The 18,872-nt window shown below is 42.0% G+C and overlaps 1 protein-coding gene across 1 annotated transcript; it reads right to left on the reverse strand.

Annotated features, from left to right (window-relative positions):
* Nucleotides 1-96: 96 nt before the first annotated feature.
* Nucleotides 97-18,676, reverse strand: LOC143907846 (uncharacterized). The gene is made up of 3 exons (XM_077424860.1): nucleotides 16,427-18,676; nucleotides 1,016-1,095; nucleotides 97-639 (listed from the first exon to the last, which is right to left on the reverse strand). Exon 3 carries the CDS (start codon nucleotides 630-632, stop codon nucleotides 102-104), a length of 531 nt encoding a protein of 176 aa, XP_077280986.1. The 5' UTR covers nucleotides 633-639; nucleotides 1,016-1,095; nucleotides 16,427-18,676; the 3' UTR covers nucleotides 97-101.
* Between the last annotated feature and the right edge of the window lie 196 nt (nucleotides 18,677-18,872).

Below are 18,872 nucleotides of genomic sequence, written 5' to 3' on the forward strand. Positions count from 1 at the left end.
TACGAAGAAAATAAAGTAAGAGTGAAGTAACTGTACGAAACAAGACGAAGATGAAAAATGGAATGTGATCTATTGGTAAACCGGACTCACTTTTGTCGGTGCTAACAGTTCCTGAAGTGTAGTGTGCGCGTGTCCCACGACGCGGGGGGATAGTAAAGTTGCTGCTGCGGCTGACGGGGACGACGGGTCCGGTGCTGAAAGCGGCGCGACTTGCCGGCTACCGGCCGGTTCCTGGGCGTCGTCGATTCCGGGCGCGTCGTGCCGACGATGCGGTCGCACGACGCCGTTACGTACGGTCGGACGGATAAGGGCGCTCCGTGCAGCACGTCGGTTGCCGATCTGCCGCTGCTTTTGCTCTCCCTCTTCTTGTCGATCGCCGTCACGCGAGTACTGCTGCTGATGCCGCTACTGCTGCTGCTACTAACGCCGTTGCAGTCGCTGGTGCTACCGCTACTTCTAGTTTTGTTGCGGATCCTGTTGCGGATGCTGCTCTTGCCGATACTGCTGCTGCTGCTGCTGCTGCTGCTGCTACCTGAATCTCGTTCCAACGAAATGGCGACGAGAAATGACGAACGCGCTGCGGCAGTGCGTGCTATGTCGGGGACCGTCCAACGCGAACCAAGATTTTTCATGTCCGACCTAAGAGGAGTCGAACAAGCGCTGCGTTGCGATAAGACCGAAGATATCGTAATTCTGATGTTATCAGGAGAGCGCAAGTGTAACGAATAACTAGTTGGTTTTGTGAAATGATATTGTACCGTGTTAATGGCTTATTTTTTGACATTTTGGTACAAATTATGAAAGTTCAACGTGAAAGAAACAATTTTAAGGTCATATGTCCAACCTGACGTAAGTCTTCATTATAGAAACATGATTAGTATTTCTTTCTGATATTTCAATTAGTATTTCTCGGAATATCACGAGGCCTCGTGGAAGTCATTAGTGAGTAACGTCACCGAATGAACGAGCTACTCCTGCAAATGGGCTACCACCCTTTCGGAAAATGCATACTCACGTGTAAATGAAGCGACGCGGGTGCGATCAATCCGTTATCCGAAATAACATAGTCTAGTCTTCGAGTCGGTCGATTTTTATCTGCAACAAAAACAGAGAAGCCAGATGAGTGCGCTGAATCCTCTAATTAATATCACACATAAAAAATTTGGAATTGATATAACACACTTCGTACAAGCAACGAAATCTGCATAAATTTGTGTAAAATATTTAAAAACTTGTTTAAAAATATTCTATAAAATTATATTAGATACAAAATATTTCTATTGTAAACATATCGCAATGCGATGTGAGTGTTTTATTACAATGTAACACCGAGTCTTATTTATAATACCAATTAAGTCGACACTTGATCTGTACATTTACAAATAAGACCCTTCTTCGCGCTAATGGCGTAAAGAATCGTGTTTCTGCCGCAGAAGCTTAATCTTCCTTAACTCGGTAAGGAGAAACATGAAACAATCTCTTTAAAGTGATTTTTGCGATTGGGATGCGAATCGCCAGAGTTGAACACGTGCAGTGATAAGTGATAAACGATCGCGTTTGCGGACGTCCGCGCGCTCGCGCGACGGGGAGGGAATTTCGCGCGGATCGTGCCGGCACCCCTATACAGGCGGAGTCGCGGAAAGGTGTCGGTGGTCTTTGACCGAGTTTCGCGCGGTCGATCATATTCCGCCGAAACTCGGTCACATGCGTTTATGCATCGGCGGAGGTGGCGGCTCGCGGCGCGGCACCGAGCGCCCAGCCCGGCGATACGCAACGTAGGAAAAGTAAGAGTGAAGGGCTGTTGTTCTCGCCAGTGGAACACGCACATGCATAGGGTCGGCCGGTACCACGTCGAACGTCCGAGTACGACACGCGGAAGTTCTCGCCGATATTTATATATAGTTATTTATGTGCTATTCTTTCTATTGACTCTCTCGGCGCTTTCAAAGCTTTTTTATTTGTCAGAAAGAAAAGACCGCGAAAAGTCTCGCGAGCAGATCCACGTGTTCAGACAACTCGGGAAAATCGTGAGGATTTATACGCCATCATAAGTCGCAATGGTTACGTCGTATAGCCGTCATTCTATTTTTCTTTATCGTTTCGCAATCTTTATTTATTAAGGACGAAATCCAAATTTTTGGTGAGCTTATATTATTATATACAGATTTCAAGACTGCTAGAAGAATGCAGGCAGTATATTGGGAGTATTTGTGATTAAAATATTATCTTTCTTGCGTAGCTGTTTGAGTATAACCAATTTTTTGAATATAACGAGTTTTTCTTTATTAAACAAGAAATCGTGATTATATATATATATTCATAAAATCATGAGTTGCCTAAATTCATTCTTTCACGAGACTTACGATATACCACAATCTTCACTACTATATTTCTTACTTACTACGTAGAACATTTTCGTTGCAAGGCAGTATTTTCAATATTTGTATAGTCCGTCCTATTTAAGTGCATAATACCAACCCTTGTATTGTAAATGACCGATATAAGCGGTAGTACAGAAACATGTGTAGCAATGGATATTACGTAACTGATCATCGAAAGCAGATAAGTTAATTAAATGGTTAAATCTGTGTACAACTGATTCGTACGATTTTTATTCGTACATTATAATTTTCAAGTAAAATAAACGCGTACTATTAATTTGCTTCTGTAAATCTTGTCGGAAAGATTTAATAGCAAAGTTTCGCAACGGACACGAGATGTAACATCCTTGTTAATCAATTATCTTACTAATTGCGAGAGTGAATATAAATCAGAAAGTATTTTCTATTTGTCTCGTTAAATTAACGTCACATTTGTCTATCTCGGCTAATGATATCGTGTTCCTACACAGAATAAATCGCAGAAATGGAACAAGTTATATACCTTGCTTCTACGACAAAAAAAAAGAAAATGACAGATAGAGTCGCATAGCACGGCTTTCATTCCGATATTCTCGTTACTAATTAAACGTTCATATAACATATATGCAGGAACAAGAGCAATTATGTTACTTTTAATCTAAGTACATTATATCGCACTTTGTATTATATAATTGTCTTGTGTTTCCCGTTTACGAAAGAAATCGATGGTTTACAACTTCACGAGATGGCCAACGCGCAAATCGCGTGTCTCGAATCATTTAACGCATGTTTTTTCCTTTACCATATGGCTGCTTTAGATCGTAATGTGAAATTCGCGGAGTCATGTTCAAAGTATGTGATTTTACTCGCTCATTAAAATCCCATGAAATGTTCAAAACCATAACAGCGCCCAACCTCTCCATTTGCTTATGTCTAAATCGTAGCTATATTATTTTATAATATTACAAAAACACGAAAGATCGAGAAAGATAAAAACGCTGCACAAACACACGCTCTAAATTAAATCTTCCTCTGTTATTTCTAGGAAAAGAGAATGAATTTTTCCTGCTTTACTAATATAAATTTGAAAGCGCAATTTTGTAATTATTATACCGAAGCATCGAAATTGTACATATTTCAATATCGGAATATATGTACACTTATGTTTGATCGAGAGGAGATCGGATTAATGTTATTTCGATATTAACTTGACTTATGGCCTTTTGGAATGTATTATACGGGATAATGGCGAGAGAGATTTTTCTAATTATTCATTAAGTGATATATAGAAGCCGCGAAATAATTAGCCAATTTCCCCGATATGAATCGAATGTACGCTTGAACGGAGGTTGTATTTCACGGATATAGAAATGCAATAAAAAGCGGCGCTCTGCCAGCGTGCGAAGCAAGAAGAAACGAGGTCAACTATATCTGCGACAAATCGGCCTTCATTAAATCCAAGATTATATGTATAAAACAACTCGTCTAAATTTGATGCGATCGCAATTGTTGGGTAGTTGGGAGTTTACAGAATCCAATTTATGATCATAAATGGATTAATACCAAACGGAATGCGAGAGCATTATACCAAAACAGTTTTTCAGTGCGTCGTTTGCCTGGATTGCGGATCAATAAATAACCATAGTGCATACATCCGCGGCGTCGTCGGTCGTATACAAAACGATGCGCGATCTATTTCAATTCTGTCATGCATGCGGAAATGAGACGGTTCGGCGCAGATGAGTCAGTTATCAGCGATCCAATCAGCCTTGACATTTCTTCTAATAACAATCAAGGGCTTCGGCATATTTTCAGTAAATTAATATACGCGCAATTATCGCATCGTACAGCATTATATGTACCACTGATTGTAAGTTTCGGTATGTGATATCAGAAAAAAGCGGCAGGAAAAAAATATTTAGAAAATCTATAAAATATAACACAGAATCTATAAAAAATCTAAAAAATGTAACACAGAAATGCATGTCTCTCTTCTTCTTATTGTTAGTAACCCAGGCTATTCAACGTAGATTGTCAAATAGTCACAAACAAACACTGGCGAAATCTTAATTGCTTTTTATATTATTCGATTAATTATTGTCACAATATTTTTTAGTGATTAAGTATTCAGAGAATGTATTCTTCTCATACAGAGAATGTGTATCGATTGCATTAACTTGCAATTCGAAAAGCCTGGTTTGACGCACTTGACCTCTGACAGCGAAGATATCTCGAACATTTATCTTAAATTTCGATGTTTTCGCAATTATGGTACATCTCTGTGTAACATTTTTTGCGAATTTTGATTCATCCTGGTATATACATCGTAACAAATTTTTATTATCAAAAATCTGCATATCCATTGACATACGTGATACTCACGAATTAAGTACAATAATAGTGACAATCTTGCATGATTTAAATTTAAGATTTTTCTCGGCATTTTCAATATCTTTGCATTCTCGCGATTTGTTTTAAACTACATCGAAAGATGTGTCGTCTTCCGCTAAGGATATAATAAATAACTGTCCCATGCAAGTTGTTTGTATCCTACACTAAGCTTTCTCTTTAAAAAGAAACTACCAAAGTACTCGATTTATTGCATCGAGAGAACAAACCTTTGACAAATTATATTGAAAAGTTTCGAATTGCGATGTTTATACAAATATATATATATATATATATATATATATATATATAGCTTATATAGCTTTAAAAAGCAGTTTGAAACTTCGAAAATTCGTGATGCCACAAAGTTTCACGGAATAATATTATCGAAATATTTTCATCAATCTTTTACAGTCACGTATATAAAATAAGGAAGGACGCGTTTCTTTCAATAATTCCCTAGTCAGTCATCCCTCTTGAAAATCTCAACAATTCAGATATTGGAGGGTGCCACCAGTCTTAAGTATGTAAAAAAAAAAAACATACAAAAAATATAATGGAGAGGAAGATGATTCTATAATGTGAAACGAATTCTACAAAATTGTCGGTTCCCAATGATTGGATATTTTCTCGGTACCGGACGTTTCAGAGATCCTCGCTGGTGGGCGAACTTGAATCATTGAGCCAGCTTAGTCTGGAATTCTGCGTAATCGCAACGCCATATTCGTGAATCCTACACGGTAGCGCCACCGGAAACCACCCCTGGAGTGGAGGAAAACCCCCTTCCAGTTGCTGGCGACGGCGGCTGGCTGGCCGGCTGGTGGGGCGACGCCGACGCCGACGCCGACGCCGACGCCGACGTCGCGTGACGTCACGAACCAGGCCGGGTACGTTGCGGAAAAACGTTGTCATGACGACGACCGCTGACGCTACCGTCGTCGTCGCCGCACCGAGCCTTCCGCCACCGTCAATGCCAGGACAGCGCGCAATCGGAAAAAGCGCCAAGGGAAAATAAAAAAAAAATGCAAATGTCGTAGAAGTTGTACATGCATGCGTTATGCAATTTGCGTCGTCGACTCGCAATCGGCATGGAAATCGTGAATTCCAAAGGGGTAGAATTGGACGCGGGTGATGCATGCGCTAAAATAGGTAAGTCCATTTGCTGCCCGGATATCCGAACATCAATCGCTTCGCGAGCGGAAATTCCCCGGTTGCTGTTAAAAAACGCGCACACTCTTTGCGTCCTCAATTTTTCACACGCGGAGAGCATTTAATTCGTTTGTTCGCGAATTAGCCCACGCGCATTTAGATTTACGGATAAATCGGAATATTGCTGAGGTATCAATGGGAATAGGAAGCTATTAAATTATTAAATTTATTGTATGAAATTATCAATTGTATTAAATTATCGATTAGCGTACCCATTTTATAGTAACAATCGCTAATCTCTTGATCAATCATTCGCCTACGAGATGTTTTAAACTTTTTCGTATATTAGATATTCAGTGGATTTTATCGACAAGTAATTTACTCGATAATATCCTTCTGCAGTTCGACTTCGATATTCTTTGGCGTGAGAAAGAGATAAATATTGAAACATAACAACCGCGCGAATAAAAGAAGTTTATGGCATGTCTGATTGGAGATAAGAAAGGATCGTTGTTTTTAAGATTTATTGCCGTGTTTTGAGGTTCGCTACTGAGTTGTGGCTGTTAAAGTCGCCCAAATTGAAATATCTACAACGTACGACAGTAAACCGATGACGTTTCGCGTAAATGTAGCGTAGAATTTTGCGATACGATACAAATAACGTGAGCAACGACACAAGTTTCCGAGGTTTCATATTTATTACGTAATTTATTCCGGTGAAGAGCGGCTCACAGTTTCCGTCGAATAAAAAATTTGACACGGAAAGCGAAGCGCCTTCTGTTAAAGATCAGTTATTCAATTACGTAAATGCGAAGCTTGGAGAACTTTCGTTGCCGCAGGTTTCAACTATGAAAGTAATTACGCGACGAATATCTTGAATAAGAGACGAGTCATCGTGCTACTTTCAATTTCGTTTAGTAAAGAAAAGGCATTTGTTAAAAGTTTAGACTTACAAGTCGCGTATATTAAAAAATTAATCTCCTTATAATATTTTTAATAATGTAAATTGGGACTTTAAATTCCTATATAATTCCATAAAATAATGATGTAATTACATGCGTGAAATGTCGATATCCTGTAACTGTCTTATATGTAGCTTGGAGATGGTTACAGAGCTAGCCGATCGAGCCGGAACGAGAGAACGACAGTGAAGGAAAATTGCTTCGCCCCGACGTGCTTGACGTGGCGACAGTGATAATGTTGACTGGGTGTGCCCGGCGTTATTTAGATCGTCTAGATGAGTTGTCCGTCTAAATGACTCACACGATTTCGACGAAACGACTAATTCATCAGAAGAAATCAATGCGTGGGACAATGCAAAACAAATGCATTCAAAGAACATACTTATATTTGCATTTTTTAATAAGTTTATAATGCTTGTAGAGCAATTGTTATACAAATAGTTCAATTATAATTTTCAAAAATATAACTTCCAATTATAAACGCTTTCATTTAAGAATCTGAAGAAATAAATGCGAAAATAAACAATAAAACATTATCCATGTATCAAAATACATATAAGAGTTTTATAAAAGATTTAAATCAATTAAATATACGCAGATTATAGATTTGTCTAATTTTATATACAGTTTAAATAACTTTATTATATATATTTGCAATAGTGATGAAAAATAACATTTGATACTTTAGAAAAATATTTTCGATCGCGGCAAACAAGTCAAGCAATTACGGTCGCCAAGTAGTGATGGCTATTTATGGTCAGACAAGCAAACAAAAGTCCGCGGCGCATTAAATGCGATATATCAAATATTCTTTCGTACGAAATGGTGTTGGTATTAGCGTTATTTATTTCTATTTTAAGCTCCGCGAAACGAGAGGGAAGATGGGGCACAAAAGTACGAAGAAAAGGAAGGGAAATATTTCCTGCGGTCGCGTAGGCACGCGAGATATGAAAATCTCTACGTAATCTGTTACGAGGATATATCTCGAAATGCAGTAGACTCGGTCGTTGTGTGTTGTATCGCACGAGCGAAGTGGAAACGACGTCCGTACATGTGGATATTCGTCGTTGCATTCGCGACGTTCTGCACTGGCGCGACCCACAAAAGACGAAGTATACCGCGACGCGAAGTATAGCACGAAACAGGGCCATGCGTTCGTGCGAGGGCAATCGATCGATTGCCCGCTTGCTTGCCCGCTTGACTTTCTTGACGGTTCGGCTCGGCATTGCGCTTCCAAGAATCCACTCCCTCCCGCGGGAGATTACCACCCCGCGTCTTCAACCTTCTCACCCTCTCACGCATGAAATCTGCATTTCGTCGTTTCGTTTTTAATTACGCGACAGACCATGTCATCTGTAATCTCCCCAGCTAGAGAAAACAGAATGAAGTTAATTAATTAACGAGGATACTTGGATACAGTTGAAACAGGAAAATGTTGGTCACGAGGAGAATGTTGCTAACGTAAAGCTGAAAGCTAAAGTAATTAGAATTTTCTGTTAATGAACGAGTGAAATGATTAACCCTTTGCACACTTTAACTTGGACAAAAACTGGGGACTAATTCTATTTTTATTTATAAATATTGCTCCGATATCGAAGAGAGATCGATGTAATATTATCAAGAGACACGTGTCTCGCGCCAAGTACATTGATGTTACCCAACTCGTAAGTTTCATTGATACATCTTTTTTGTTGTTACATTATCATGAATGATATCGTGATGCGGGATTATAATAAATGCGAGTCATAGCTGCAGATTTTTTGTTACAAATGAAAATCTGATTTATCTGATAACGCGGTCTTGACCGGAGATAAATCTTCGGTTACTCTGACAAATGGCGGCACTTTAAATTCTCTAAATGATTGATACAACAGACTCGTGCTGAGTGCAGAATAATGGTAGATAACGAGGAATTTCACGGTTTAGAAAGCAACCTGCATAATGCATTATTTTAGTATTTCGTAACCTCTTTCTTTTTCTTCACTTCTTTTTCTTCTCTTTCTCTCTCTTCTCTCGCTCTTTCAGTCTATCTATTTCTATCTCTCTTTCTCTTTGACCCACTAAAGCCGATTATTTTACACATAAAAAGGAATTAAACGCGATTATTACATACGTTCAGAGTATATTAAATTGTATTAATATCATAATGTAGAAATTATATCTGTTTTATCGTCTGATTCCTAAAATAAAATTTTCATATGGATAAATCCTCCCGTTATTCCCAAGTAAAAAATATTCAATTTAGTCCATGATCTGCGCTAAATCGTTACATTTGTAACAAAAAAATTTAATATATCAAGTTTGAATTATTATAATAATAATAATATCGCTTATATATATATTCGAACGGGAATGAGTTGCCTGATGCAGAAACGATTTACATCATTCATTGAACGGCGGGCGCAGAGGTGAGGATATATCTAACAATCTAACACATCTCGACATGCATTGTATCCCTTATCCATAGTTCACCGCTAATGGGATAGAAGGACATGATAAGGCACCGACCGTTTCAAATCGGTCAGAACGAAATGACCCCTAGGGTAGGGATAAAGGATTATTGACGTTCGCGAAATCGGCGTGAGTCCAATCCCGGGTGCGCTTGTACTCGTCTGAGTACACTTGTACTCGAGGACGACGCGGATGAAGGGAAGCGTAGCGCACCTGTTGCGTTCGTTCGCCCCGTAAAACCTGTCCCTCTTCCCTCCTAATCCTCCCGCTGCTGCTGCACCCTTTTTTCTGCGCGCGCGCACTTTTGAAAGACTGGTCTACTGTCTACTGTCTACTGTTGTCATCACAGAAATTAGGCGAGTTTTTATCCCGAACGAAAGGGCAAGCTTTCGCGCACGCGAATCACCCTCGGTCTGTCATATTTAACAAAAAATATAGTTTTTCTTAATAATTCTAATGTAATATTTCTATAATTACGGTTAGTAAATCATCGAGAGAGAAGAGAGAAGAAAGAAAGACAGAGAGAGAGAGAGAGAGAGAGAGAGAGAGAGAGAATCTCAAATATGCTTTCTGAATTCTTTATATAATTATATTCAGAAAGTAATACATTTAATTAAAGATTGTGCTGCAAGCAAGAGATTGACCGTAGAATGTACTTTAGCAACATATGGAAATCAATCGTTCTTTTCGCGCTCTTTTTTTTTCAAAATAAAAATAAATAGCAATGAGGAGGTAAAAAAAGGAAACAAAAATAATATTAGCTGATAAAATGTCAGCGAACAGTTTTATATAATCGCGCAAGACGTTACATGCGGACTCATCCTCGCGCGTCGAGCACTTCCCACGCCGCGTTCGGCGCGTTAAAAGGAGAGCGGGTAGTCAGGGCGGGTTTATCCCGGTGCTCCCCTTTTTCTCGGAGCGTGTCGCTCTTAACGCGGAACCAAGTCCTATTTTAGCACGGATCGGCGATCGCGCGGAGCATATGACGCGACCCTTGACATTATGCCCTATCGATCGTTTATTTATGCCGAGGGATGATTTATCAAACTTTAAGGGATCTCGAGGAACTATCTCGCGGCCGCCGTATCAATTATTCTCACGTCTCGCCTATTTCGTACATTTATACGCGCGGAATGCGAGACGGCACGCGAGTATGCGCGGAATCGAGGAATCCGCCTGGTGTTCGCCCCCGTGTGTGTGTGTGTGTCTGCGTGTATGGAGGTGTACGTCGATAGGAATATCCGTGCCGTATCGCACAAAGGAGCCGAGAGTTGACGCGCGCTCGCGCCTCTGTGTCGCCTTCAATGGACGATGACGTAAGTTACGTCTGCTCACGCGCGATTACGCAGCGGATCGAGCTGCTATATAAGTTCAAGTAAGCTGTGAGATAAAGGCACCATCATTGCGATACCGTTATTAAGCGATTCAGGCGAGGTAAATCCGTTTTAATCAAACTGTATAGCTTACTTCGAGGAGAAAAATCACACATTTCACAAAATATTCCAAATATATCGCACCGCAAACTTCGATAACGAGTTTCCTTAATGTATTTAAAAATAGATTTTTTTTCTTGTGCGACAGGAGAGCGTTATTCATCGTAATATTTTATCATCCTCGTACAAACTAATTCCACGCTTAATTAAAAAAAAAAAATCCTCTTTTTAATGCACTTTAAGCGGATAGTTAAAGATGCCATTGGAGCGAAAAACCGCGCGGGTATCGGAACGCAAATCGCTTAACACGTGCCGATGTGCCTTTTTTCCTGCTTCGAAACGCCCGGCAGGAAACGGGCGATCGCGCGAGATAATAAAAACTCGCGTCACTCGCGCGTGAGCGACACGGGAGCGAAAGTGATGGGCGGCTGTGGTCTGTTGCTCGTAGAGAGAATGTATAATATATATCGTTACAGCACAACGCAAGTAGCACGCTTCCTCGCGGGAGAAAGTCCTCCGAGGCGTCGTCGTGCACGGGGCGCGGTGATCGATACCATCGCGCGGCTCTTAAGCGGATCGTGCAGCTCGTATTGACCGACAATTTTCGCGCGGAGGAAGGTCACCAGCTAGCAGGCATGTCACAATCATTGCCGTAATCGCGACGCGATCGATTGCGGCGATCGAAACGACATTAACCGGCCTTGTTTGCTCTCATTAACCGTGCACAGCGATATGTTCCGCGTCGCTAATCAAAATTTTCGAGATATCGTCGAGTAGCGCAGGACGCACGGCAATAGGACCTAGGACCTTGTGTTTGAACATTAATCCATATACAAATCCTTTATTTTCCAAACATAATAAATTAGACATACTATGACTTGTTTGTAAAAAAGCATTTTTGCTAAAAACTTTCAAATTTCTAGATATTTATTGGTAAAAATATTGATTGTAGGTATGTCACATCGATTCTGTTTCACTGTTGAAAAATATTTTTTCGCTAAAATAATAAAAAAATTTCTGAATATTAATTTATAAAAAATATACTATACACACACAAGTACGTCTCTAAAAATGAATTATTATTAATAGGGCTTTTTTAAATGCTTTTTTTACATGCTGGTCTTTTTTCTTTCTCTATCTCTATCACCAAAGCTAAAGTACATATTTGTTTCGTTTTATATACGAACCATAAAAATAGTTTGTCTTTAAACAAAACAAATCGCATATACCTGTCACTTTTACTGCGGACGGATTATATAGTTTAGCCAAAAAGAAGATTTGAGCGCGCGCGCGCGCGCGTTATTGACCGACATCCGAGGGGTAACTCACTCTAAAATCAGCGAGACAACGTTCAGCGTTATTTAGACGTTGTGCTCTGTTTTTTCGATATCGGTGACGCTAAAGTAAGGAATTTGTCTTATGAGTCTGTTAGAATAGCATCAATGCAATAGGCGATCGTTATTCTTAACGTCGGAGTTACTATATATTTCTTGTAAGCTAGCGATAAGCTCGTCGTCGCTAGCAGCGCTAAAAGAGCCTAGTCCAGTAGCTTCTCGGATGATTTTTTTCTTACCAACTAAGAGCCGTCCCTTACAGGTTCGTTAACACCTCGATGTTGACGTTAATCGAATCTTTCTTCTTCCGTATGTCTATATTTATACCTTGGTTTATATACAAAAAGTTTATGCTCTCTCTCTGTCTCTCTCTCTCTCTCTCTCTCTCTCTCTATATATATATATATATATATATATATATATATATATATATATATATATATATATTCGGGCGCTTAATATTATGAAGGTATAATCTATTTTATTGTTATACACTCAATTTTAATGTATTTAATAATCAACCCCTTTCAGTTAATGAAACGCATATTTTTATTTTATTTTATATATATTTGGTTTAAAATAAAAATATGCGTTTCATTAACTGAAAGGGGTTGATTATTAAATACATTAAAATTGAGTGTATAACAATAAAATAGATTATACCTTCATAATATTAAGCGCCCGAATATATTTATGATTCAAGTGTAACGCTACTTATTTACGATTAAAAGAAAAACAATAACCAATCAATGAAGAATCATGAAGAATAATCATTTATTTTATGACAGTTGCATTTGGGCTTCATCAATTTTTCGATTTGTAAGTTAATATGTTACAGGCAATTGGATCTCGAGGGATTTTTTTTTAAATATAGTCGTGTAAGTCGAATTAATTAAGTTTTATTCAATTTTCTGGAATTTTTCATCAAATCTATGTCCAATTTTTAGATTTTTTATTTTAATCATTTTTGAGTGGATTTTTCTGGAACTTTTAATTTCCGTTTTCTTTTGAGAAATTTAATGTCTAAGTTTTTTATTAATTTTATTCGATTGAAATAAATTTCGAAAACTAACGGATTCCAAATTTATTATAAATGAATTTCTTGGAAATTCGAAGAATTTTAAATATACGTAATTTGTATGCAATATTGGCAATTGTAATTGATTGTTATTTTTAAATTAAAGTTTGGACATTTCATGTCAATAATTTATAATTTTGTATTTAAATTATAATTTCAATTATAATTTAATTCCAAAATTATAAATTCTCTCTGTACAACGAAGAAAACATTATTCCTTCTTCCAAGAAAACACTTAAGACTTATTTTGAGTAGACAAGTATATTCTCTGTATAATGTAATGACACTTATAACAAATTATAGGTAGAAAAGTATTTTTTTTTCTTTTACAATGTAGAAACATAGAACAATCTGTAAAACATCTAGTAACACAGTCTAGTATTTCAATATTGCAACGTTCCTCTTTCGTTTCGTATTTACAATAAACGTTGTTTATATTGCACGATACTAGACCCTGACACGTTGGCTGCGTTCGGTTTGGGCGCTCACGTGCTATAAGCATCGCTCTATCTTCGTTTGATATTCGATGTGCAACGAAGATAGAATGATACTTACAGCGCGTGAGCGCCCAAACCGAACGTAGCCAACATATTCCGAGTTTACCCGACTCGTCACGAAGAGTAAGACTGTACGCTGTACAGTAAGCGATCGAATGCTATTTTTCCTTATTCGATGCTTATCCCATGGTTATTTCTCTTCGCGGCGCGTTGCGTATGACTACGCTTGTGATTTCTTTCCTTAGCTATTGATTTTAATTTATTTTATTCGTATGCGAATGATTTCATTTTATAGAATAAGAAACTTATGTTATACATAATAAATAAATTGTACGGGCAGTTACACTGCGTTAAGCAGAATAAAGCTGCGCTTATTTTAACAACATCTACCGATTTTTTATTTTGAAAAATCATGATTTTAGAGTGATTTACCCCTCGCCGACATCGTCTCAGAGCGTCAGAGAGCGATGGCACGAGCTTAGGATCTTCTTGTACATCCTAGCGTCGGACATAGTCCTCGTACCGATCACCGTCACCCGCAAGCTCGTCGGGCCGATCCCTGACCGCGACAGCGTCGATCGATATATCGGGAATGGCAGCCACGACAGGGCCGCGCGTCACGCTACACGTATACGCGACGACGATATACGCGGGGCCCGTGTGGCACCCACCTTGGCGATTCGATTGCCAGTCCTATCGCGCGTCGTAATCGAAAGACCTGGTTACCGATGTAAACGGCGACGCGCAGACCCTCGAGCTGCATGGAGCGTCGCGAGCGCCGCGTCGCACGCGCCAGTGGAAGTGATCGAATCAACGACTGGTCAGACATAGGCTACGGTCAACGTGACGCCACAAATGCTTCGAAGCATTCCTCTTCTCTTTTCTTTCAATGAAGAAAGAAGGAGAAGAAGAACGCTCCAAAGCATTTGTAGCGTCAAGTTGACCATAGCCACAGCGTCTACTCACGGCTGACACGTTTCACTTCGATCATCGTAGGTACTCTTATAGTCAGATTCAAAACTTTTCGCTGTAACGTTACGCAACGTTAATACGTAACATATTTTTACCACCACGTTGACCACGTTTAAAGAAGGTAGACTTTTCATATGAACAAATAATAGAGCGAGTATCACGTCGTATTTTTTTTTTTTTAGAAATGGCACTTTCTTTCGTTTATGTAAACTTACTGTTCCTCAACATTTTGTCGGATGTCTAAGTTCTAAAATCCAACGTTTAACGTCGATATAAATAGCTAAGCTAAAAAAAAAACAGCCCGTTGTTGCTGACAAGATTAAGGCCCGGTCTATATATACAATGGATGTCGTAAGTCGGAATCGTAAGAAACTGACCACGCACAATCTATTATTCTCCTTGCGGTCGGAGAATAATGAACTGTGCGTGGTCAATTTCTTACGACTCCGACTTCCGACATGCATTGTAGACCGGGCCTAAGTAACCAGATTGCGCGATTGACGGAGATTTAACATTGCTTGGAAATTATATTCTAGACAATTTTCTCTTGCCCAACCAGAGGCCACTAATATAGATTCCCCTATATTCTTACTGACATCGAATGCCAAACTCGTGGATTTGCGCTACGTTACCATCCGTACGTTGCCGTTATCCATCCGTACATCCATGTTGTAAAACTCGCGCCAATGTTTTTTCTCCCCTCTGTCCGTTTCGAGTAATGAATTCTATCTGCCACGGAAATAACAAAAAAAATCTCTTTTTCGTTCCAACAATTACGCGATCTCGAGAAACTGCGTGCTGATTTTGCGCCGAAATTTTTTTTTTCGATGGCGCGTATCTACGCGGAAATGTGTGCAAATTCTATACGACACATTTGCTGTAAAATGTCCATACGACCCCTATACGAGAAGGAAGTTGGACACCCGGTGCCTTTACATCGTCCCTGCGGAGACGATATACTTTAAATGTATTACTTATGGATATATCATTACTCCCACGTTACGTGTCAACGATTATCTCATTAATATGTATCATTATAATGTACGCCCCCGTATGCCTCTACAGCTTGCTTACTTGTGCTATATTTACGGTAGCTACGCCCGTGGTCCTACGGAATGTCAAACAGTCCATCGTGTTTAACATCGCTGATACTAGACGTCCGATTAGATATTCTTAGACTTCGAACATTATCGATAACTCATATTAAATGATATAAATCATTTTGTTTCTGAACAATAGGACAAAACAGTTGAACGATAATTGAGCAAAACGGAAAAATGCCGTTTTATATTTTTATAAACATTTCTTCATAAAATTCCGAAATCCGTTCACCGAAAGCTTGCCACGTATTTCAACGTATTTCTCGATATCAGATATCACAACGTAGTCTCACATTATTCGTTTCGAGACGGACAACTCGCACGATCTGATTGAAGGAAAGCAGCACGTTTCCAAACGGTAGGATACTCAAGTGGAAAAACATATGAACAGATCAGACTTTCTAACGTTATCTGTAACAAATTTTTTTAATTGAATAGGATTCGATTCGACAAACGCGATATCCTCAAATTTTGCTCGATACTCCGCGAACTTTGGCAAACGGAATGAGATAGCACGAGTCACTTTGACGATTCGTGGATCGAGTTACGTGGAGGCGAACTAACATAAATAACTCCGAAACCGAAAGATGAACGAGAGACGTTCGGGAGATGTTTAAGAAAGAACAAGACGACTTTCGGACGCTCCTGTTGTTGTTTAGATGGAGAATGGAGACACACATGTACACTCGAGTTGACACTTACGGTTGAGGAGGTCGAACACTCTCCAGCGTAGATAAGTAGTCACCGCTGCGAACGTAAAAGAGAAGCGCAACGTAGCGATATGGAGAGAAGAGAGGCACTGCGACGACGAGCGGAGAGGGAGGGCGCGCGGGGGCGGGGGCGGGTTCTGGAATACCTCCGCGGGCCTTGCTCGAGATGTAAAGGTAGCGCAAACCGAGCACCGTAAGGCGACACACTAAGATACACTTTCACACACGACCGACGAGACGTGTGTGTGATGGCGCTAAAAATTCTGCCTCGCGCGCGATGTCCCTTCACCTGCGCGCGTAGACGCGTGCCGCCGTGTGTACGCGCGTGTACGGTCCCTCTCCGTTCTTTCCTCTTCCGTTACGCTACGAATTTCGCCTCTTCTTTTCCCTCTTTTTCCTTCGGCCCTCGCGCGGGTGACGATGGCGGACCGCGATACGAGACGTTCTTCGGTTTCAAGTGATTTTCCCTTCTCTCTTCCTTCGTCTTCGCTTCTATTCTCCTTCACTGTCTCTCTCTCTCTCTCTTTCTCTCTCTCTCTCTCAACACCTATTCCTTCTCGTATTCTTCTTCTTCTGCTTCTTCCTTCTTCTCCTCCTCTATTCTTCACCGCAGCGGCAAAGACCCGCCCCGTGTCGCGCTACACGAACGTGTAGTGAATGAAGAGAGCGTAAAACTTGCTCTGCGACAACATTATCCGGCCGGTTATCGGTACCTCGGTTTCCTCGTCATTTCGTCTCGCGTCCGTCCTACGGTCTAAGCCGCCCGCGCGCCGCAACGAAAATTGATCGCGTTGCGCGCGACGGTCCCTTCCTCGGGGGACAGGCCCGTCGACGCGTCCGTATCCGGCCGCCGCGTCGCCCGTGTTGACGCGGGGCTACTCTCCTTAGCACACACGGGTCCGTTCGCGCTACGTCCCGCTATCACTTTTCGCGCCGCCGTTCTCTCGCGCTGCGCCACCCTTAGCTCCGGTCCTAAGCCGTGGAACCGCGCGCGCGACGGCTCTTTCTTTTCCACTCCCTTTGTTCTTCACTCGACTCTCACCGCCGCACGTTCGTGCACATGCACGTACACGCGCAACACACACACGCACACACACACGCTCCACGCGTGCGCGCGCGCGCACGCGCGTGCATACGCCTCACGGACACGCGGCACAAGCACACGCGCGCTAACACACGCGAAATCGGACGCGGCCAAACGCACGCGCGCGCGCGCACGAACGATCGTTCTCTTTATCCCTCTCGTTTCAACTCTCTCTCGATGGCCGTGTTTCCTTCTCCCTCGAAGCTATGTCCTCCTTCGTCTCTACCACCACCACCACCACCACCGCTCACTCTCGCCCACTCTTTCTTTCCTCCCCTTCTATTTTTCTCCGTCTCTCTCTTTCGACTTTCGACCCTCCTTCACCCTCTGCCTCGCACCGTCACCGCTGGCGTTGTCCCTGCACCTCCTCGGCGTGTCCCCTCGGAGCAACGCGGCCGCGGCCGGCACGAAGGGTCGCTCTCTGACGACGCCAGGCTCGAGACCTTCGCTCTCGACGAGTTCACCCCTCGAACTCTCTCGCGCGGTACTTCGTACCCCCGGGTATCCTCTACGCTGTGCGTACTTCGTGCCGCGAAAGCGACTTCTCCTCGCGGTGCCGACTGTCGCGAGACGCGATCAGTCGAGTCGACGCGAACCGTTACTGCATCGCCACGCGCCAGTCTTCCGCGCAGCGGACTCCGCGCCCTCCGCGGAAACTAGTCACGGGGCACCCACACCCCGCTCCACGCCCGCTATATACCTCATTCGCGATCTGCTACCTGCTACCAATCCCCCGCCACTCCGTCGATTACCTTGCGCCCTGTAAAGCCGCGCCGAGAGTCGAGACCGACGGCGCGACAATCCCCCCCGAGGACGATTCGAACTGGCTCCGAGCTCCGACTGGTTAGCGGGTGACCGAGGTGACGTTGCGACTTGCGATCACCACCGGTCGCTGCCGCCGCGAACGGAATCGTCGCGTGGGTGCGGGTACACAGCACCCTCTTTCTTTTCTTTCTTATTTCCTTTCTTTTCGAGAACGCGAGCCTTTCCCAAAAGGGTGGCGAAACGACGGTACCACCGAGGGCACCGAGACGGCACGGGGCGAGATCAATGCTCCGTTCAGGGCTCGTAAGTCCTTGCGTGGTGCGCTTCCGTAGCCACGGGGTGGATCAATGAAAACGTACCCCTCCACCTCGGTGTCGTGGACGTGGCCCCGCGCCACCCTTTGCCTTTGCCGCTCCGCGACGGAGGGAAACGCGGTACCATACCGCGCCACTCTTACTACCAACTGCCTGAAAACATTCACCCGCACCATCTACGACTATACCCGCGAGCTTCGGTAAGCTCGTCCGCGAGGTTTATCACCGCGTTATTGCGGACACGCCGCGCCGCGCATCTTCGTTGTTCCGACGCG

Source organism: Temnothorax americanus, unplaced genomic scaffold (assembly GCF_048541705.1).
Source record: "Temnothorax americanus isolate GAGA-0224 unplaced genomic scaffold, ASM4854170v1 Scaffold9, whole genome shotgun sequence".
NCBI classification, from domain to species: domain Eukaryota; kingdom Metazoa; phylum Arthropoda; class Insecta; order Hymenoptera; family Formicidae; genus Temnothorax; species Temnothorax americanus.

Coding starts and splice junctions, on each gene's coding strand:
- LOC143907846 (XM_077424860.1), bottom strand. CDS start 632: ATGAAAAATCTTGGTTCGCGTTGGACGGTCCCCGACATAGCACGCACT.